Here is a 23,851-nt window from a genome sequence, read left to right on the forward strand (position 1 = left end):
AAATGTTTCAGAGGCTTTACCATCCTGTGAAAAATCTAATGAATGTATTTGTGAGGGAAATGGTAAATCTAGTTTATTTGAGTGATTATTTGGCAGGAAAACTGTATGATCAAATTTAACTTGATATTGAATGCTGTGCAGAATATTAACTACTGGCAATTTTAGTTCAAATGTATTGCTATCAGCCTTTAAAAATATAAAGTAACCTCAACCGTCCTTTCCCTCTGTATGTCTGTGTTTCTCTTTCAGGAGTCTTAGCTGCCAGAGAATCTCCCTCCACAAGAACATGTTTTTCTCCTTCATCTTGAACTCCATCCTTACTATAATGTCGCTCACTATGGCCAATAACCATGCCATAATTGCCAGCAACCCTGTGAGTCACTGGATTATATTTGATCTCATTATAATAATGAATTATACTTTTTTTTGCATAATTTCCCCCACATTAAAATTGTGCTTAACGGTATGCAAATTAGGCATTATAACCCATGGTTTAGTGCATTATGCTCAAATTGTAGGTGGATGATGATTTTATGATTATTCTTGCCATTTTCTTTCTGGCAGGTGAGCTGTAAGGTTTTGGCTGTGCTGACTCAGTATACGTTCACTTCCAATTACTTCTGGATGCTGTGTGAAGGCATTTACCTCCACACGCTCATCATAGTGGCTGTCTTTGTAGGCGAGCAGCAGCTCATCTGGTACTACGTCCTGGGATGGGGTGAGTCAGGAGGATCATTTCCAACCACATTTCTTGTGTTTTTCGGTGCCTTTCAGGCCTATAATTGCACTGGGAAGATGGCTTCAAACAATGTCTACAGCAACATTTCAATGTCATATTGTACAAGGATATTCTAAAAGCAGATTACATAGTTGATAATAGGGTAGTTTTTCTTATGATATAATCATCAGGAAAATGAAGGGATTGCTTTATAGTTGCATTTTGTAGGTAGCGCTCTGATTATTCGCTCGCAAGATGCTACAGTACAATGCACTTGCGATGCTTTGTAATGGCCTATGAGCACCACTTCAAAGTGAAGAGTTACTGAATTATCCTCAACAGGCATGGTTTTCAAGGTTATTAGTAATGTTAGTCTTTAAAGTTATAATTTTTATCTAATAAATTGCTGACACCTGGATGTATGGAACTATCAATTGCCTTTATTTTAGTCTTGAATATTTTTGTTGCGCTGAGAACATTCAACCATTTTTCAACACAAAATGTAACCCTGGAGTCTTGATGTACTTGTGCCGAGATAAGTGGGCTTTTCATGAGAAACTGTCATCCAGGCTTTCAGTTGGTCTGCCTGGAGAGTCAACCAGCTCTCATGTATTAGTCATGGACTCTTTTATGTCTCTCTACAGCTCAGGTCTTTTTTATATCTGTACATATAATAGCCTTGCTGAAATGAGCACGATACATGTCCTATGTGTCACCCTTAGTTTGAACTCAGAACTGCTGTTGCTGCTGATACAGTAGCTGAAAACTTTGTGACTTCAGCTTTCTTAAACTGACAATGCATACAGCCACTTGTTGTGTAAGTTACATAGAGTAAGAAGAAAAGAAACGAGTGACCTGCTACACATACAGGAGAGTGGTATCGGTCTTCTCATCTAACTTTCAGCAAGAAAGTGAATAAGTGTATTTCCTAAAATGTTTAACAGATCTTTTGGAGTCCAACTTCACCGGGGAAAAGCACACCAGTAAGCAAGCTAGATAGCTAAATAGCTGCTGAGCTTCAGCACATTAAACAGCATGTAGCCTTAACATACATGCAAATGTCACTTGACACGCAAATGACACGCTGTCTGTCCATGACTGTGGAGCTTTGGGCTGTTATTCTGATATTTCTGTCTTCTCTCTCTATCGTAAGGCTTTCCCATCGTTCCTGCCATCACGTATGCTGTGGCTCGTGGGCTCTTCTTTAATGACAAGTAAGATGTTTTGTTTTCTTTTTTTAATTTTTACTCATTTCTTCTTTTTCTTCTTTTTTCCTTCCTTTTTTCTTTTCTCTTTTTTTAATCTGGGCAATAATTTAATTTTATTGGTGATTATCCACTTAACAGCAGTAGAACTGTTCATTGATATGTCCGTGATCAGATATCAATACAGTATTCAGACTATTATCATGAAACTAATTTGAATGGAAATGACACATACTTTTTTTCTAATGTGTATTGATGGAGGAACATATTCAAAGAACAGCAGGGGAGCAATCAAGTATGCATATTGGGTTTGAATGAACAATGCAGACAAACAGTACCATGTAAAGTTACAGTTAAAACCTTTAAAAAGGTCAATGTGGAAAGTATTTCAGGATTTCATATTTCAATATTACGCTCATGCCAATGCCACTCCCTCCCTCCCTCCACCACCTCAACCTCCTCCTTATGTGGCATTTTCGGTGTTGCTGATTGCCTTACATTTATGTTCATGTATGTTTATTAAGGAGGCTCAGTTCTCCCAGCAGAATCTTCGTTGCTGCTCAGAGTCTTTGAGAGCTCCCTCAAACAACAGATTCTTTTCCGCAAAATCTGTTGAAACCTGTAAATGTCTGACTGAATTACGCGAGGAACAAACTTTCTTAGATTATTGTTTTCAAGATAATATATAATATAAATAGATAATATATGAACTAAACTGGTGGCGCACAGCTAGTCCAAGATGTCATCAACATAATTTACATCTACATGTTTGCTGTACTTCTTCTGTGAGGCCCAAGTCCCAAGAATGCCTCCTGTAACATAACCTCAGGGTGGAGTTTCTCATGCTCTCTCCTTCCTGTGACCTTCTTCTTCTCTGTTTGATCACTTTCAGACTTCAGAGAGGAATTGAAAGGCATTGATTTGCCACATCAAGGGGACTTTGCATAAGCTCTTTGTTTGCAGAGTGTAGTACAAACGATGAATTATTCAGGTTTTCACTAAGCCCTCAGGCTTTTTATGTCACTGCGTATGTAAAAGACTCACAGGAATGGTGTCAGGAATTTCAGTTTTTCTCCCTCTGTGTGTTTGTCTCAGGTGTTGGATCAGCGCACACACTTACCTGCTCTACATCATTCATGGGCCCATTCACGCTGCACTGCTAGTGAGTAATTAATAAAAGTATACTGTATACATTATGTATAAATACACATATACATATATATATATACCAAACAGTTCTGATATTATTATCCCACTGAGATGTAAAAGAAGTTAAACATTTGGACCCTTAATTCAGGTGTTTTTATTTGATTTGTAATGGTGAAACACAGTGGCAACGTAGATCTTTTGTGATGAAAAACAGTGATTTTTCCTTTTAACTGACATACTGAGGAATAGGAAAAGAAGAAATAGGAGACAAACTACAGTATTATAGTGACTATAGTAAACACAACCTTATTTTAAGGTATAGTTATAGTGCCACCATGAGGCCTGTCCCTGTAATTCTTAAGAATTAAGGTACACTGTGCAAAGATTTGCCTTCCCATCAACTCAAGTCAAATATATGCAGTAAAATTAAAATTGTTCCTCTATTTCACTCACCCACCCTCAATCTATCCAGGTGAACCTTTTCTTTCTCCTGAACATCGTCCGGGTTCTGATCACCAAGCTGAAGGACACCCACTGTGCTGAGTCCACCGCCTACATGAAGGCAGTAAGAGCCACCCTCATCCTCATACCTCTGCTGGGAGTCCAGTTCATCCTTCTCCCCTGGAGGCCGGAGGGACGTATCAGCCGGGTCATCTATGATTTCTTTATACATATCCTCTGCCACTTCCAGGTACAGTCAACAACAACAACAACAACAAAAAAAAACTTGCGTTAAAGTTTGAACAAAGGGTTGATGCTGCTCATTCAAATCATGGCTGTATTAAAGAAAATCCTGTGGTTAACTATAACTAATTATACGCCAATAATCTGCAAGTTTTCATCATGAATATATCTCAGTTAGTAAGATATTCAATTTTCTGGTCAGACCTGGTGTTTTGCATAAAGGCTTTCTCTGGTATTAAGTATAATTAAACTCCTTCCATGTTCATTAAGCAACAGCATCAAACTAAAGAGCACTCCAGTGTTTGATAGAGCCACTCTCTGCTCTTGAATTTGAATAATGAAGTGTTATTTGCACTCTTACTTTTGGAAATTAGACATTCGGCTGCTCCTGCTGCTATTAGTGTTAGTAAAACAGGTTTCTTGTGATAGCCAGTTTCAAATTCACAGCAACTAGAGAGAAAGAAGCCATATCTCACTTGTCACAGTTTTAAACTAAAAACTGAGAGATTTTACCGTTTAACTTGCATTTATTGTTTACATGAGGATTTCACTGACTGATATCTATTTCTGTATGAATATTAAATCTATGACCTATTACTTTGCAGGGACTCCTGGTGGCAATTATATTCTGTTTCTGCAATGCTGAGGTACGTTAAAGATGTAATATTTCAAAGATACTATCAACTGCTAGAAAACTAACTTCTGTTAGGTCATTTATCATAACCAAGATAATGTAAACTCTATCTTTGTTGTTATCCAGGCCCAAACAGCATTGCAGAGGAAATGGGCTCAGTGGAAGTCTGCCTGGGGTAAGACTGGCTGGGGAGAAACACCCATCGCTAACAACCACTTTAACTACCACACCAACTCCTCCATTACCGAAACTAGCCGCGCCACCATCAGCTTAGAGCAACCCGGTGCGCCTTTTGAACAAGAGGATAACAGCCACTTCCTGTCCAATGCGCAGCAAGACGCCAACAGGCAGCAAAAGAACAGCAAGACATGCACCAACGGGGAGGTGGACATACTGAACAAGTCGGAGACCACTTACATCTGAGAGCAGCGAGGTGATGCTTGTGGTGCCGAACACACACGCACACACTCACTTACACACAGACACAGATGTCTAAAGAGAGATTACAGGTGAATTCAATAAAGTTTCACTGATTGGGAAGCGTATAAAATTTCTGAAGAGCACTTAAAAAACCTATGATGTTCACACACATTTTACAGCAACAGCTCCACTTTATGGACTCATATGAACCGATGAGAGAAATATCATTTATATCATGGTGTCATTCTGTAATCCTAGTATAATAATGGATTTTGTGTACATGTGTTCTGTTGCTGGAATTAAGTCCACTTATGTATTTCAGTTATTGTTTGTTTTCCTAGTTTTTAATCATGTATTTCCTGTAAGTATAGAGCGAGGTGCAAATCTCAAACCTGCCATTTTGATATCCCAGAGGCAGAGGTGTGTGTTTGTGTAATCTGCCTTATGAATGCTTTACCTGAGCACCACTGTGACCAATGAATGTCATAGCCTACTGATGTGATCACACATGTTCTTTTACATGCTTTTATCTAAGAAAGATCATACAATCATCACTGGCCCCTGGAAAGCCAGCTTCCCCATTTATGCTGTTTTTCCCGAGAATGAAAACCACACCGAGAGAATCATTGCGTTTGCAGGATGAGACACCACAAAAGTGACACAATCATGGTTCCCATTCACTTCAGATTTCCTGATGACATGTAACAGAAATAGTATTTACTCTCAGTCAGAGGAAAGGTTTGATTTTGTACTAATCTGCCCTGCAAAGGCAAAGTAACTACATATTGGGTGAAAATTATGTGACCAGAATAGGACTTCTGGAGACTCACAAACTTAGCTCACAAACAAAAACAACAACAAATTGCTGTAACTACACTCAGGTTTGGTCATCTGTGGGCTCACCCTTACATTACACTACATCAAGTTAAAGCTAGCTGGTGAGCAAGCCATGACGAGGGTTAACTATGCTGAAAGTAAATTTACTTAATTTATTTTTCCAAGCTGTTATCGGTAATTAAAAATGGTCAATTTTAATGACTTCACATCTGGTAATATAGTTTGTCATTCCATATAACTAAATGAGGAGGTAGCTGAATCCAGTTTTGATGTAAAAAACAAACAAACAAACAAACAAAACTCCAGCTAAAGTCCTGCTATGGACAGTAGCTGTCATCTTATCTTTCAACTCAAGTGGAATTCATATGATTAAGTGAGGTTAAGTTACCTTTAAATGACATGTTTAAATGTGTTAAACTGTAAATCAATTCACCATATTGGTTTCAATATAAATATACATAGTAGATGGAGAGACAGACGCCTACTAAAACAGAGATACAATTATTATTGTATGAGAACTATGGACTAAATAATAAAAAATAAGGTTAATTTTCTTGAATAAAGTAGTTAAAATGGACAACTAACAAGAAGGAATCATTTTTTATAGGTTCCTACATTGTCCCCATGAATTTGTGAGGTATATTCAAAAAAGACTTTTAGGTTTTATATAGGTTGTATGATTTCTTTTAAAGTAAAACCAATCCTAAAAAGGCCACATTCTTTTGTAACACCGTTTTCCAGCCAACTTGAAAACTTTAAATTGTTTTTGTAAACTTTACTGTTTCTGTAGATGCCTTTATAGGGCAGTAATGTTGAAAACAGAATTTATATTTCAATTTTGTTAATGTTAATAATGTTAATGTTAAGTTCACTGAACAAAAGAAACACATTATCCCCACATTATAATAGTAAAGATAAACTTTATTAAAGTTTATGGTCACTGTGTTTGCTACACACCTTTAGTTATAAGTTTACTTTTATGACATATTAACAGACCTCATGTAGTATGAGGGCAAAGGGCTTTTGACTTTTATGGTCCATGAGAGCAGTTCAGTCAGCTGAATAGGAGATAAAACAGTGGCGATTTGTATGTAATAATGACATATCTCCATAATGTATAACATCCTGGCTACATAAAAGCTAAACATGCATTTGAAGGAGTCTGCTTCTACTTTTGAGCTTCCTCTAAGTCCAGCTGATTTACTTCTTGGAGTTAAATTGTGAGAATATGTTGCTCATGTTTTTTCTTCTCCTGGTGCAATTTACCACCATTATTGCTTTTATGACATTAATTTTATTGCAATATGACAGGAAATCTTAATCTAATATGAAGCTCTGATAAACTGAAAACTGAGGATGAAAATATAGGGGAGACCCATTTAGAATTCCATTGTGAAATGTTTCTGTGACAAATACAGTATAGGACAGAACAAGCCTGTGCCACGTTAGTGTATAAATGGTCTGAAATAAATATTTTTTTCTATCTCTTTCTAACTTCAGTCAGCATGGGAAGGAGACAGTTGTAAGAACTGGCATGTCTTTATTATAATAGTGTTCCTAATGCTTCTTAATGTTCTGTGTTGTTATTATTGTGGATGTTAAAATTCTAAAATATTATTTCTAATGGACTGTATTATTGTTGCAATATGTTGTTTTTTTTTTTCAAATGCACAAATATAATTTACTGCCACTCTATGGAGAAATTATTGAACGTATTTTCCATTGCTTATGTAACGTGCTGTATGCACACTGGCATGCTTTAGTGCCAGCACCTTTTCAAGTTTCCATTGGAATACTGAGCAAGTCTTCTGTTTGAAAGTGAGCTGGTAGCAAATATGTGTCCTTCAAGGATGCACCCACACACAACATACTGGTAATACAAGTGTTCCAGTGTGCATACAGGCTACACTGATGCATGGGGAATAAAACACAAAAGAGGTGAGAAAACACAGAATGTGAGAAGACTCTGTTAAAGAGCCGTGGTTCTCAACTGATTCTGCACAGGGACCTGACCCCTGTACACTTGTGCCAATGCTGCCCAGTAGAGAAAACAGCTGTCATGGACATATTTGTAAAGAAATCTGAGAAACATTCCAATAAAACATCAAAAGAAATGTTCAATTCAAGCATATTACTGTATATATATTTTTAATAATGACTGCCATCCACGAGTGGAAATAAAGTTGTTTGAAATAAACCTGTGATGTTCAGTGTGAGTTGTATTTCAGACAGAAATGTATTTAATCTGTGCCACAGTATGATTATTATTAGTATTACTAGTTACTTTGCAGATAGATTTTCATCATTCAGTTTAGATCAATTTACCAAACTAACCAACAGTAATATAGGGTTCTACTGGAGTTTTTACATTGTGTTATTGCTACTTCTACATACAGTACTTATGGGACCAGAAAGGGCAGGGGCTTCCTAAAGCTTTTTCAGGGTCCTGAATTTGGAAAAACTACATGGAATTCAGCCATCATTAATGTTGTTCATTTCACCTGCTTTCCTGCCTTGGCTTGTCAAACTGCCTGCTATGAAATCTATTAAAGGTATATTGGAATTATTTAAGGAACTCCTTTTTAAACCAGAAGACATTTGGGCAACATGTGAAGAAAACTGTTTGGCGAGGCACAAATAAATAAACTCTACCACTGTGCCGTCGCTTTGTATTAGCGATTGCTGTTCGTATGCACATGCAAACCTGCACAGTACGCTGCTGCTACACTATTTCACATGGAGGAAAAGGATGAGGTCCCACCGAGATTTGAACTCGGATCGCTGGATTCAAAGTCCAGAGTGCTAACCATTACACCATGGGACCAGATGGTACCGCCATGTTGGCTTGTTTATCTATAAAGCTTAAAAAATCCTGAGCTAGCTTTTGTCAGCGTTATAAAATTGTGTACGGCAATTGTCTACATCATAAAATTGTAAACCGCTATAATTTCCGATTTCTTGAGCTGTAGTTCAACGACACAGTTACCGTTACAAAACACTGACAATGACGTTAGCCGGCTTTAGCTAATATGTGCAACGGTTAGTCTCCGTAAACCTGTTATTAGCTCGTTGGGTGTGTTGTTGAGTCTGTAGGCATAAAACCGTCTTTAACTAATTCCTACCTAGCTCATAGATACCGAAGCTTAAATTAGCTCTCTGTTGAGGGTAATGTATGTTAATGTATCCGGTACTTAATCGCCGAAACGCCACGTTTTTCGAGCACAACGACGGAACGCCCCGGTGACCTGATGTGGTTTGGACCACTTGCTTCTTTATGCTACACTTGCATCTTTATGCTTGTAAGTATTTTACAAGTTCAAAAAAGCAGAAGAGAAATATATTATGGAGGGAAATACCTCATCTTTGCTCTTGTATTTACACTTATATTCTTGAATCTGAACAACTAACACTGTAACCTTAACAAAGATAACAATAATAATAGTCAAGTAAGTTAAAACTAAAATAAAGTAAAAGGGTCAATAAAAATAGAGAAGAAGAAATGTAGAGGAATAAGAACGGGAGACAGACAGAAGAAAGCGTATTATATCTCTGTCTACATTATGTCATAATTTTACCCACTGTGGATCAGGCCATGGCCACGTGGGGGCAGCAGAGGATCAATGTATGTATGTATGCGTGTGTTTGTATGTATCTGTCTATCGGTGTTGTGTCTTTTTATAATTTCAACAAAACTAATGCACTTTATTTGGGTTGTATAGTGAAGTCAATGACAGTGTCATGTTTCCTGTCCTGATGTATCTCAAGGTACAATTACATGTTCTTATATTTTACTCAGACTATGTCTATACGCTCACAAATGTTGATTACCTCTATATGGCTCCGCTGTTATTTATGCCACATTTTTTCCTTTATGGGGATGGTTAAAGTTTTATCCGATTTATTCCACAATACATTCAGATTACCACAGTCGCTGAATTTCTGCGTTACAGGCAAAGAAGTGTGATTGTTTTTGCCCCTGCTGTGCAGATGTGGATAATTACAGAGTGCGGTGGCTCAGCCTCTCTCTCTTTCTGTCTTTATGGCTGTAAGCCTGCTCCATACAGCTCCATCCACCCATAGCTTAACAGAGAGGTGCTGTGAGGATACGTTAACCTGATGTACCACAGCTTAGTCTATACTAACAGCTTTATGGACACACACTCAGCTCTGTCATCACAATCCCTAACACGTGAGCAGACCACTCCCACTTGGCCTAGCGCTCCTTTAGCCCCATTAAAGACCAGTACACACACACACACACACACACACACACACACACACACATAACAGATCATGGTCACTTCTGGGGGCATTACATAGACTTACATTAATTTCCTGGAGACTTACCCCAACCCTGACCATAACCACTGCTTGCCTAACCGTAACCCTAACTTTAACCACTGACCCAAAAATTAGCTTTTTCCAAATTGGGGACACGGTTTTTGTCCCATATTGGACAAGCAGTCCCCAATTAACTGGTCTTAAGTCTGAAATTTGTCCCCAAAAGTAGCCTGTGACAGACCACTCACACACACACAAACACACACATTTGACTATCTAAGGACTGGTGGTAAATCAATGTGTTGCTAGACTTTGGATGCAGGAATGTGACTTAAATCAATCCAGGGAGATGTAAGGCTGTCTGATTTTACAGAATGTCACTGTTGGGTTAACCTATACCCCATATGCTGGAAGTATAAGTCAACCACACAAAGAAATGTATTGTATGACTAGGCTATTTGTTTTCAGTCTCCCAGCATGAGAGAGAACACCTATGTGATTTACAATTTCACACAATGATCCAAAACAATCAATCCCCTTTAAAAACATGCCAACAGCAAATCATTTTACCTGCAATAAAAGATATAAAATGATTCAAGTCACTACAAGTCTATACATATATATATATATATATATATATATATAGTAAAAGTGTATTAACATATGGCTCGGATAGAATTATGAAAGGCCACAAGGAAAGCAATTACAGTCTCTAAGAACAGTGTTGAAATTTGAATATGGCCTTGTAGCAGCAGGCTATGGCAGCCAGACTTGATAGATAAAATAGATGAAACATTTTCTTACTTTAATAACCTGATTCCCAACATTCCGTGTCCCTGACAGATCGTGTGAGGCTTCAAAGAGGGCAAAATTGGTGAGTACAAGTGTGAATATAACCTATAGATACACATCATGCATGCTGTACAGACTCAGTCACACATCCACACACAGGAGTAAATCGGTCTAACCCCCCTTGCCCCCTCTGCCCCCCACACCCCCACCCCCACCCCCCTCCTGTAATCCCAGTCTGTCTAATTTGGGCTAAATCCTATTTTAGTGATAATCTCAATTTTTGCCTAATAGGAGTTGATTAACAACCAGACCCCAGATAAGATTGTGTTGCATGCCACATTAGGATACAAAAGAAAATTAATAATGTCTTATTATCACTTGATCCCTTATTTCATTTTATATTCAGTAAATCCATCTGGTTTTCTGTTCACATTCTTCTTCATTTGCAATACACTTGATACTCACTATATGTGAAACTGTATATGGCATTTATTTTTCTGCATCACATATCATAGATAGGCCTGTAGCCAGATAGATAATTTGGTACAAACTCCCTTGAAGTACTGTGGATCTTTGGCTTCACCTGTTGAGTTTAACTTGAAATGTGATATAGTGCAATAAAGTTGGGGATAACACTTAATATCTGGAGTCTCTGTCCGCACCCTTTACGCCCACTGGTCCGCAGGTTTTCGGTCAATCAAGTGGTGAGGCATTTCTGTATTGGCTCAGGGTCGCTGCTACACTGTCTCAAACCTCACAGACTAAGACTCAAGAATCCTGCGGGTCAATGGGTCACAGGGAGTCAGTGGATTTCCCTTTAGTCCAGTTTCAGATTATGTTGACTTGAAACATTTTAGGAGGAGAGCCAAAGGAATCAGTTACAAATAAGTCAGGTTACCTTTTTAAAAATAATAATAGTAACTTTATTGATATCTACAGATTTGATCACCAGATTACTTTGGATTAGATGGGATGACACATTCTTGTGCAGATATTTGTTGCAGCAGCAAATAATATCTACAGCAAAGAATAAAATGAATCAAGATGATAACTGACAGTTATCACATTAGAACATATTTAGTAAAATTACTTGAGTGTAAATAATATAAAAGTGGGTGAGTTTAGAACATACTGTATACAGTATAAAATAACAGCAGCAGAAAACTGAAAAGTTACAGTATTAACAGTGTAACATTGAATGAAGCATATAGTGTTAATAAAACAACTATAAGATAAAATAGCAATCCAAAGACATACGCAATGTATAAGAACCCTTTTCTCTCTTTGGTTTAATAGAGACTGAGCATCAGCATTTCAGGCTTATGTGCAGCAGCTAGAGCTTGAAATCATGCCTAAAAAGTCATGCCAGTCATTTTCAATATCCTTTTAATCCTAGACTGGAACATTAAGATAATAGCATCAGCCTCATCAGTATTGCTTGAGACAATTACAGTAAAAAAAGGAATGGAGGAAGGCAACAAAAGTAATGTGATTTTCCATAGTAAATATATGATAAGATGTGACAACCATAAATGGTTTTAAAGGCTTGTTAAATGTATTATGGTGATCCTTTCAGCCCATTTTCTGGATTCCTGAAATTATGTTCACTGAAACTGGTTTATATTTAAGACCCCATGAGGTTTTTCAGCTACTCGATTGTCCGAATGGTAGTTGATTTACCAGCGTTAATCAGTGTTACAATAAACTTTATTCCAACAGTTTTGCTACAATGTCAGTGGGTAGAAACAGTAATCATGTTGTTTGATGCTAATAATATTTTGCATCAAACAACATGATTAATCACTTTGACTATCTCGGTTTTCTCTCTCATTACTTTATTCTATCAATTAGTTGATCATGGCTTCAGATGTGTGTTGTTTGGGCTACAACCATTACGTTTATCATGATGTTACACACAGTTACAAAATTCTTTAAGATTTCCAATGTTATTGCAAGTATAGTTTCCATGAAACAATACAAAGCAAGCAGTCAGACTGAAAACAGCCTTGCCTCAAAACAATGATTCACGAGTCTGAAGGCTTATAATACTATGACACAAGATTTTATATCCTTGGAAAGTTATCATGTTGGCATTAAGTTTACTAATACAATACTAATCACAGTAACTAAGTAGCTTAGGCCGATGGGAATATCAGTAGTTTTGCAGGTATTTGTCATTAACTAAATTATTGGAAAGAAATATCAGTAGATGTAGGGATATTTCACTGAACTAGTGAAAACTTTGGCCATCTGGTTGCACTACAGGAAAGGTCAGGTGATCACCAAAGTCTGTAGGATTTTCTGCAGACCATGAATATCTGTAGAAAAAATCATGACAATCCATCTAATAGTTGAAATATTTTAGCCTGAACCAAAGAGTGACAACCGGCAGAACAAAATTGCCATACCTCTAGGCTTAAAATGTAAATTTAAGATTATGCGTTGGTTCCATGATGTGTTGGGTATGATTCTGGCCTGGTAATAGATATTAGATGTTGGTTCACAGTCATCTCATCCACTAATGATATGACAGAGGTTTCCACCTTGGTACAGCTAATGTGTGTAAAATCTACAATGAGACGGGTTTTGAGTAGACTCTGTTTATAGATGAAGGATTTTTTTTTTTTTTTTTTGGATTAATTATTTATTTAAAGGCAGTAGAGTATCTGAGAGTTTTCCTCCCTTTGAATGGTTGCAGGGGGTCACACACCCTGCCTTAAGGAGCAGCCAACCTCAAAGAAACCTCATTACTGTGTGTTTCAGTGGAAATTTAATGTCTCATGATGGTCTAAATGCTGCTCCAGATACTTTTCCACCCCAACAGGAAACACTGACTTCTTGTAATTTTGGGGGAATAAAAATAGAAAATCTTTAATCTTGGTTGAAATCCTGACATTAATCAGGGGCTTTTAGTCACCACAGACTTGCAGTGAAGTGTGTGGCCACAAGGAAGTCTTAAAGTGCTAAAACGAGACGATTAACACGTAATGTTCTTCTGACCTTTCCTAACCTGGCATGGATTACAGCCCAAGACTTTCTAAGCCAATCAGACAAGACAAGACAAGGGTAGAAGCCTCTGAGACAGTTTTGAGATGTTGGGACCCAAATTATTACAACTGGAACTAGTAAAATAGAAATCATTGTAAATGTTTGGAAAGATTTATTAGATCATGACTCAAGATTAACATTATTTTGTCAAGCTACTATTCCCAAGGTTAAGAATGAACTTTCACGTTTTGAGAGAGGAGTTTCTTCAGGTGAAGTGATCCAGTGATTCTGCGTAGTTTAGTAGTGAAGGGACCTGCATCATTTTGGTTTTAGGTTGGCCAAAAATAATTAGTGGTTTTTATGTATTGTTAAACTCTCAGCCGTCAAGCAGATGTAAAATTCAAGATATAAAACTTCATCACTGAAGTTAAAGTATAGCATAAAGACTTGAAACAGCTAGTCTGTCCAAAGACAACAAAAACTGACTACCACCACCTGAAGCTCACTTATTAACACATTTGATCTAGTTTATTTAATCTGCACAGAAACCAAAATGTAAAACAGCAATTTGTGGTTTTACAGGGAGGTACGTGCAGGAGCTTTCTTTAGCTTTGTCTTTATGCTTACTGAAGCTAATCATCTGCTGGCTCTAGCTTCATGTTTAGCATACAGACATGAGAGTGGTAACAATCTTCTCATTAATTCTTGGCAGGAAAGTGAATAAGCATATTTCCCACAATATTCAACTGTTCCTTTAAAGTCCCTTTCCACTCAAAAATATGTTTTTCTGCTTGTTCCTACAGTTGGATGTTTGAGCCTCACTGTGCAGAATGATGTACGTGCAGAGTTTGTTTTCACATTCATCTGCTGAAAGTGGAAAGTTTATCTGTGGTCACTGAAAATCAGATTTTAAGGGGCAGGCCTATGAGCATGATTTGTGACATTATGACTGAAGGCTGATTTGTGATATCATGACTAATTTGGAGCCAATCGTGGTCCAATATTCAAGTTACACGAGTGTGATGTGGAAACTTGAAGCCTCCAGTATACACTGAGAATGAAACTTTACAGTGAAGTAGGAGACATCTTGTGTCTTGCAGTTCAACTTCTGAAATGAAAAATATTTGCATATTCATAGATTCTGGACTTTTTAATGAGGGAGAAGGACATTTTAAGGATTTTAATGTGGTAATTATACTTTTCTTGTGAAAAAAACATAAGAGACACACATCATTATTGTTCCAAGCAAAGTATTTTACATGTCTTAATACATGTCGGGAGGGGATCATGAAGTATTCTGTCTTTGTGTCCATTGTGCGTCAAGCTTCAGCCAATGCAATAGCAGCAGTATTGCCATAAGGCTTGTAGCCAGATAGATATTTTAACTCCCTTTAAATACTATGGATCTTTATCTTCACCCATTGAGTTTAACTTGAAATGTGATATAGTACAGTAAAGTTGGGAATAACGCTTAATATCTGGACTCTCTGTCCGTGCCCTTGATGCCAACTGGTCTGCAGGTTTTCTTCATTTTTTAAGTCCAGTTGGTTATTTTCATAGATGAAATCTGAAAAAAGTGTAATGTACCTCAACACACCACAGCCTCACTGTTGAAATCAGCAGGCAATAGTATTTACAGTAGTATACACTGGTGATGGTGTGGCTACAAGGGAGGGAAAGGCAACATTGATTGGCTTCCCTTTCCCAGAAGGTCATGGTGGCTTTCTGAAACAATTGTCATCTGTTCACAAGTTAACCGCTGTGATATCCATCACTAATCTCATCTGTGCTGTCCTTTTTGTAACCATCTCCCATGTGACCAAACCCTGCACTCATCATGTATTGTGGTATACCTTACAACAATGGTAAAATCGACATTATCTACTTAACTGTAGATCCACTTCTTCCAGTTGTGAGAATTTCTTGAATTATCTTTAATTTGATTATGTTTTTTTGTTTTTTTTGCCTTAGTTGCTTTCTCTTATGTCTCTGATTTATTTGTCAGACAGTCTTGCTGTTCCCTCTTCATACCCAGACACACACACACACACACACACACACTCAGTTTTTGCTTACAGTATAAGCCTGTCTGTGGGAGTTCTCCTCGGTACAGTATGCAGTCTGTGGGTTTTATCAGAGGCGTCCCACCTGGAGGGAGTCTGGGAGCAAAAACACAGCTTCAGACAGATTTAGAGCTCTTTCTGCTCCGCAGGAATGAATGAGCAGTGTTTGTGTTGCATGGTGTTTGAATAGTGCTCTTTTTGGAGCGAGCCTCCCATTGGTAAGTGGCTCCTGGAGTGTGAGGATGCATAATGATGCTGGTGGATAAAAGTCTTGCATCTGTAAAATGTCAACACACAAAACTAACAAAAAACTAGCAGGACAGACACTGATTTGAGTGTATTCATTTAATGATATTCAATCAAAAGTTGGTGTTAAATTGTCTGTGTCCCCCAACACAAAATGTTCACTTTCCCAACAATGTACTCAGTCAATTGTAAAATTTTCTCTGCAGAATATCAGCTTTTAATGGAGTAAGAGAAATGACAAAAAGCCATAAAAGCATATTTTTTAAAAAACACTGTTGGATTCAAATATGTTCTCTGTCCTTGGGTCATTACTCTTCTCATGTGAGCTCTTTCTCTCACTAACTTTTGTTTCCTGGCTTTTTAGCACCTAATTTAATGCTGCAAAAATAGGGCACCTAAGAAATTAAGGCCACAACAAATGAAAACACTGCTCCAGGCATATATATATATATACATATATATATAGTTATATATAGTTATATATAGTTATATAGTTATATAATTTTATATATATAGTTATTTATTTATTTATATTCACTTGGTGGATGAAACAGCCATGTGTTTTGCAGCTGTCTGTTACAGAACTGCGTGTCTTCTTAAAATATTGTTCGGGTACCAGAATAGGTCACAGGCCTGTTTCTGTGCCTGGTACAGTATGTGACTCCGATTAAATTTAGTCAGGCTGACTGAGATTGAAACTAAATTTAAAACAGGTAGCTCATAAAAACCTCACCTTGTTAGGGACATTTATTATTCTTTACATATGGTTAGAATTTAATGTTTATAAATTATGTGTGTATTACACTTATAAATCTAATTCAATTATTTTGTATAAGTACATGTGGTTACAATTTATTGTAATTAATTTAATGACTTATATTATGGCATACTACAATGACTGTATTTATACAGATGTTATAAAATAACAGTTCATAAAACTAACCTTATGGATTATTGCATATAGTTACATACACAATGCTTTTCATGAATGATAGTGGAGAGCATTTTGCTGTGGGACTTGCAGGTATTTACGCATTTCATATTTACTATGGGACAATATTTTGTATCAGAGCTTCACCTGGATGTCAAACATTACAAATTAGACAATGTAAAAGAAATACTTTGACACTGAACATGGATACTGAAATCTTCTTTCTGGTCTCTGCCCTCATTTTCTGTTCCTTTCCCCTGTCTGCTATCAAATAACAAATCTTTCAAAGTTTCCCACAGTATTTTTTAAATTCCTCTTGTAGGTGCTCTGTGGCATAATGTGCTACAGGAGACATGTACAGAGCTTACATAATGACATCAATTATGCTGATTTCTACCTTTGTTGCATATTGTCCTCTCTCTCTTATCGGACTCTTTAATAATGTATGATCTGTTCACTTCAGTTCATTAACTCAATATAAAGAAAAAAGAGGCCATTGTTTATAACCATGATCAGCATTTAATATTAACTCTGGATCACTGGCTGCTGAAATTGTAAACCTGAAGCCTAAATCTCCACAAGCTAAGATGGATTTATTTTCAGTAAACCACAGTGTGAGTTATTGTATCCACTGCAACATTCATTAAAACACAAGAATTAATCTATAATTTGTTAAGTTTATTATATCATTATTGTTGCACATTATGCAGCCAAATCCAGAGCAAAATCATGGCTGTAATTGTTGTGATTAAATTGATATTTGCGTGAATGTTGTGGGGCCCAAGAAGAATTTTTCCCGTTGACAATTCATAATATTATTTTCTGAGTGTCACAACCTGCCAAAAATTATTGTGTATTCTCTCAATTTAAGCAATCAGGTACAATTAAAATTAAACAGACTCAAAGGCCAGAATAGTATATTATTTTTATGCCATGCATGTGTACGGCTGTCAGCTGGCTCAGCCAGAGAAGAAGTCTAATATTCTTCCTCTACAGTCCCAAAAATATGGAAGAAGCTTTTTGGCATATGTGCCCAGTATGTGCCAACTTTCACTGGAATGAATGGGGCGACATCTTAGAGCACAGTATCTGTCTCTAAGCACATCCATACTTTTGGTCCTGCTCCACTCATGGTTCCTGAAGACGATGTCATTAATCGACTGACTCAAGAGAGTCATGGGAAATGCAAGGATATTCAGTGAGCCATTATCTAAAAATAATAATTTCAGCAAACGTTATATATGCTTCCTTTGAATTTTAAATCAAAGAGCACCCTGCAAAACAATCTAATGCATTTATTATTTTTAATTTTAACTTATATAACTAATTTGCCAGGTTCTTATATGCTACATGATCAGTAACTGCAGATCTGATATGTATTAAGTTAACATTAACATTAAGTTAATATATATATAGATGTTAGAGTTTCATTCAACACTTGGTTACTAATTGCTAACATTATTTTGTGTGCTGGCAGGTGTTAATTTCAGACCCCAATTTTAAGCACTTAATAATGCTACTCTAAAAAACCACTGCAACCTTCTATTCTATATATTGTCTATAGCAGAAAAAGTAACAAGATGAGACAGTTGGAACAAAAGAGAGCAGAGATACAGGACACTAGTGTGACAGCAAGCAGCCATGCAGGAACCAAGGACAGTCCTGGGACAAATTAAACACGGTGATGAAAGGATTATTTATTGTGAGTTCTTGTGAAATGTTGTATTTCCATTATCATGTTTTTATTAGATTAGTAGCTGAAACGTCCTTGTAGTCCCCTCAGTGATATTGCACCAATGTCTGAGTAGAAATGCAGTGGCCATTATTGCTTATAATTAGTCTTCTCAGGATAACACATTACAATTTTGTAGTGCTTGTAGTACTTTTCCTCTTAACTGTCAGTGATTTTTTTTAAATGTTGTCTATAACAGGGAACACCGTGCCTGTGTCCAACTGTGACTGAAGTTCAGACAGTCAGACTTAGCCAAGATAAACTCTTAAGCAACAATGCAGCAATCAAAAAACACAAAATGTTTGATAACTCAAGGTAACAGTAATGAAATTGTCTCAGTCAAACTGGATTGACAGTAGTTATGACCACCACAAGATCAAAATTAAGTAAATAGCTTAATCTTTGAGTATCATGTTAATTATCATATATAAGAGTTTATAGGATTCATGGGCAGTGGTGTGTTGTTCAACCACAACTCAATTGATTATTTTCTATTGCTTTACACAGGGTGGCTCTCACCACAGCCAGGCAGGCATGAAGCAAGGACACTGAGTGACTAGATCACATGTGACAGAATTGCTGTGAAGAGACTTTGCATGTGAAACACTGTGGAGGGAGAGAAAGGCAGGAGGGCGAGATGATGCAGGGAACAACAAAGAACAAGGAGAAGAGGAGAATATCTGGAAACACTGAAGGAAAAGGCCAGTCACTGCCCAGGGGGACTGAGGGAAAAAGAGGGGGGTGGTTGTATGTGTGTGCGTGATTGCACATATACAGTTCTGTATATGAAGACACATATAGAGTGTGGTCTTCAGCAGGGCCAGCCCTGACTATGTTGGTGCCCTAGGTGATATTTTAGATTGGAGCCCCCAAAAAGTGCAACAATAGTTCCTCCGGTCCTAGAACTTCAAAAATGAATTCACACTAAAATAGCATGCAACAATGGTACCTCCAGCCCAGACAGAATCCTCCCAGTCCTCCTGACAAAAAGGCAAGGGGGTTTCAAGGTGCCATTCAATCAAGTGTTTGGCGACATGGCATGGCCTGAGGTAGCACATGAAGTTTGGTGGCTGTCAGGCGAAAACTGACCAACCAGTAAGGCTTTGAAAATCAAACCAGATGAAAACCCATTTAAGTCAATGGGGAAAAGAGAGGAAAAACATCAAGAAGGGAGAACAAGTGTGTGTTTCCAAAAGCTGTAAAGAAGCAAGCACACCTGTTGGTAAGAAAAAAACAAAAGAAAAACAAGTCCCACTCATTTGGTGCCCCCTCCCTTATTTGGCGCTCTAGGCAACCGCCTGTGTGGCCTATGCCACGGGCGGCCCCTGGTCTTCAGTAAGAAAGCATGAGAATCAGAGGGGATAAGAAAACAGGAGAGTGACCAGCAGGTGGAGAGTCGGTGTGAAAAATAATCATTAGATGTGGGTCACCATGTGACCACATCCTGCCCACGGAATAAGAGAGAGTGAGAGAGGTGTCAAACTGAGATCAAGAAAGATTATAAGAGTGGGGCTGAGAAGGGGGCAGGGGTCCAAAGGTGCTAATCTGAGGCTGTGTGTGTTACATAAACACTGTCCCTGCCTTTCTGCCAGGTTGAAGTCAGGTTGCAGGATTCAATCGGAGCATGTGAGGTCACAGTCACAACCAGGCCACTGTGTACAGCCAAGGAAAGACACAGCAGGAGGAGACACCAATAATATACATGGTACATTGCGGTGCTCTTAATAACAAGGGTTCACCATAGGGCTGAAAAATGAAAATGACGTTTTGGGTTTGTTGCCTCATAGCAGAACCCTTTTTGTGGTGGAGTGATCACATGGTAAAACAACATAAGTATGTAGGAACTGATCCAGATCAACAGGAGAACATACACTGGGTAGCAGATTGGGTTTCTTGACTTGTGTTGGGCCATGAGTAATAAACTGTCCATATTTTGGTGATTTATTGTCAAAACTGTGACAAATGTTTTTCATTTACCTGTTTGCCAAGACAAAGAAGATGTTGAGATTATGAAAATTTTCAATATGACTAAAGTCTTCATAATATTGTTGACAATAATGAGGAGAGAAAAGTGGAATTTGGCAATAAACAACTTAAGAGTTGACAGTCATGCTAGCAGTTCTTTGAGGCGTTTCTTAAGCACAGTGCTACAAACAAAATGCTAACGTCAGCATGTTAGTGTAACACACTCACAATGACAATGCTAGCATGCAGATATTTAGCTGGTAATATTTATCATGGTCTTCTCCTAGGTTAACGTGCTAGCATGCTAGCATATGCTAATTTGCACTAATTAGTACAGTTGAGGCAGCTGGGAATATAATTAGGTTTGCAGGTAGCCTATTGGGCCATAAACCATATTGGACAAATTAAAAATTTGACCTGATGATTGTGCTAGGTGGGACATTAAGCTGTTACAATTAATCCCTAAGGGGATATTGTCTGTATAAAATTTCACGGTAATCAGAAGTTGTTGAGACATTTCACACAAAACTACATGTTAACCTCCTGATGACGCTAAGGTCAGTGGATGATCAAAGTCATTAGGATACATCCACTCAGAACAAATAAAGGCTTTACAAAATTTCATGACCATCCAATAAGTAGATGCTGAGATATTTTACAGGATAAGTAAAAAATCTGAATTGCTGCTGGCTTTAAAGTTAGTAGGAGTCATCCTTTGGGGACTATGAATGTCTACAAAATTTCAAGGCAATTTGTTGACAAATTTCAGTCTGGACCAAAGTGGTGGACTAACATTGCCATCTCTAGAGCCACATTGCTAGCATGGCTAAAATCAAACAACTAACTATATTCTGTATAAAATCAATCTATGTAAAAGACAAGAGTTGATGACAGCCGATTAAACCATAAAAGATGTTTATATGCGAGCAATCATGTTTATTTGTGCCTCTTCGTCACTGGACACTGCCCACATTTTCCTCTTCCCTGTAGAACCTGCAGTACCAGCAGTGCTGGAGCTACACACCCTACATTTTTGAGAGCTTGGCTAACATCAGAGGGTGGGGGATAAAATGCATGGTGACTTGGAAGGCTGATATTTGGACACACTTCACTTATAATTCCAAAGAAGGAGTGAGTGTGTTGTCATCTCGGGAGAGAAGCTGCATGGTTATAAAATAGCTGGAGGGAACAGTACTAACCTCAAGAGACACTTCAAAGCGCACCTGAATAAGAAATGAGGACTATTTAAGGTGCCTTCCGAGCTATTTTAAGTTCAGATGAGGGCTACATTTTCGATTGCATTCTGCCTCACTGACTGACTTCTGTTAATAATTTTATGATTTTTTCACTTTTTTTTTTCACTGTGTATATTTTGGATATAATTTTGTTCAGCTACTGTAGGCCTCTGTCTTTTTTACCCAGATTATGCCTGTACCCTACTTCCACTCATGCTTCATGCTTGTCCTGATGTGACACTTGAAAGTCAAATCAGGACAAGTGCTCCTGAGGTCAGCTGAAGTACCACTCTGTTGGGACATTAGAACAAAAATGAAACCTTAATTAACCCCAACTCTGTGTGCAGCAGAGGTGTCCCTTTCCTTTTACCGTGCCGCTAATATCTGGCACTAAACATACATTTTCCAAAAAGCTCCATTCACCGCCCACACTTTTGGGAACACTGTAAGCTGAGAAAAGACTGGAGGGGTAAATAAAACAAGCTGAAGTTTCCGATTCACCGTGTGTCCAGTTTCATCTCCAAAATAAATCTTTCAACCAATAACAAACATTCTCAGTGGTTAACTCAGGAACCACCTCCTGTCAATCTCATCCCATTGAAAGCAAACCAGAGTAACCACAGCAAGTTACTTCTGCCTGTTATAGCCTGTAAAGTGAAATGGAAAGCAAAGATACTGTCAACTGTAGTTTTAAAATGCTCTTGTTAACTGGGAGAAACTTGTAATAATTGCACAGTTTAAGAATTAGGTTCAAAATAACCTAACCTAATCTCTTTCAACCATGATAAATTAGAAATTAGCACACATATACATAACAGAGGGACACACTGCAAACTTTTCTATTTTCTGAGCACATGAATCAGTGGGTATGTAGCCAAGAGGATTAAGACTTACTGGTAATAAGTAAATGAGGGAGTGCATTCTGTGAATATTATAGAAAATACATAACTGACGAGCAAAAGGAAGCACATAATTGATGAAAGAGGGTGAGTCCGGTATGCAGTCGAGTAATTACATAATGTAAGTATTAAGTGAATGCAAACATAAGTACACAGTTGCTGTAGTTAAGTACATACAGTAAGTGAGCAAAAAATTAAGTGCATAAGTAAGTAAATAAACACATAAAAGAGTGAGTGTACAGTGAATTGGTGAGTAAGTACATAAGGGAATGATTCAGTAAATAAGAAACCACAAAAGTACACACCACTAAATAAAAATGTATGTGCAGTATGTGCGGCTATACATAAAGTAATAACATAGGAATCTCTGAGAAGTTCAGATTAGGTAAATTCTGTGCGTGCTTATCCCAGTGTCTGATTTCTTGGTGACATCAGTGTCTCCTCCCCTTCTCAGGCCTCCTCTGCACACTAGCGTGCAACAAATACAGCAAGCAGGGACTCTCTTAGTCAAACATTTACCCAAGGCAGGTCAGGGAGCTTACAGTGCTGTCTAGGGGGCCCTCACCAGTCCTTTTTCTACTCTTTCTCCTCAGTCAAATTGTCAGAACACACATTTCAAATGTAAGCTAAATTAGTCAAACTTTTACACACGAGCTTATTGTTTACTTCCCCTCAGCTCTCAATTGCTTTTACTAAAACTTGTCCATTTAAAGATCACTTTAAACATGTATTCACAGACTGACTGAGCTTGTCTGCCCTCCCTGTCACTCAAGTACACTTACACGCACACACAAACATCTCCCTTTTGCCCTCTCCCATGCCCGGCATGTCAGGAAGCTTACTGCTTTGCCCAGAGAGTTCCAACAATACTGCCTCTCCTTTTTTTACCTCACAGCTTTTTAAAAGTCAGAGTTTAAAAAATTAAAATCGGGTCGGCTTGCATTGCGTAACAGTTTGGTGGTTACGTAGCAGCAGCAGCAGCAGCAGACCCTCATCGGTGGTGTAAATATGACGCCAGGATGTAAAGGGCAAAGTGCTGTTTGTTTATTGACAAAATAAGGAGAGAACATTG

At 37.8% G+C, this 23,851-nt stretch overlaps 1 protein-coding gene, 1 long non-coding RNA gene and 1 other non-coding gene across 3 annotated transcripts in view; 2 read left to right on the forward strand and 1 right to left on the reverse strand.

Moving 5' to 3' along the window:
• Positions 1-7,844, forward strand: part of calcrl2 (calcitonin receptor-like 2) — a 34,771-nt gene extending 26,927 nt beyond the window's left edge. The window contains exons 7-13 of the mRNA XM_044351880.1: positions 250-373; positions 565-718; positions 1,872-1,932; positions 3,019-3,085; positions 3,545-3,763; positions 4,362-4,403; positions 4,517-7,844. Coding sequence (XP_044207815.1) covers positions 250-373; positions 565-718; positions 1,872-1,932; positions 3,019-3,085; positions 3,545-3,763; positions 4,362-4,403; positions 4,517-4,813 — 964 coding nt within the window. The 3' untranslated portion in view covers positions 4,814-7,844. The remainder of the gene's footprint in view (positions 1-249; positions 374-564; positions 719-1,871; positions 1,933-3,018; positions 3,086-3,544; positions 3,764-4,361; positions 4,404-4,516) is intronic.
• Positions 7,845-8,365: 521 nt separating this feature from the next.
• Positions 8,366-21,564, forward strand: LOC122981689. Its single transcript, XR_006403293.1, has 4 exons — positions 8,366-8,946; positions 10,772-10,802; positions 18,513-18,650; positions 19,188-21,564. It is a non-coding gene; the product is annotated as an uncharacterized LOC122981689 (long non-coding RNA).
• On the reverse strand, positions 8,400-8,471 carry trnaq-uug. Its single transcript has one exon. It is a non-coding gene; the product is annotated as a tRNA-Gln (tRNA).
• Positions 21,565-23,851: the final 2,287 nt, after the last annotated feature.

The sequence above is a fragment of the Thunnus albacares genome, chromosome 5 (assembly GCF_914725855.1).
Source record: "Thunnus albacares chromosome 5, fThuAlb1.1, whole genome shotgun sequence".
Taxonomy (NCBI): domain Eukaryota; kingdom Metazoa; phylum Chordata; class Actinopteri; order Scombriformes; family Scombridae; genus Thunnus; species Thunnus albacares.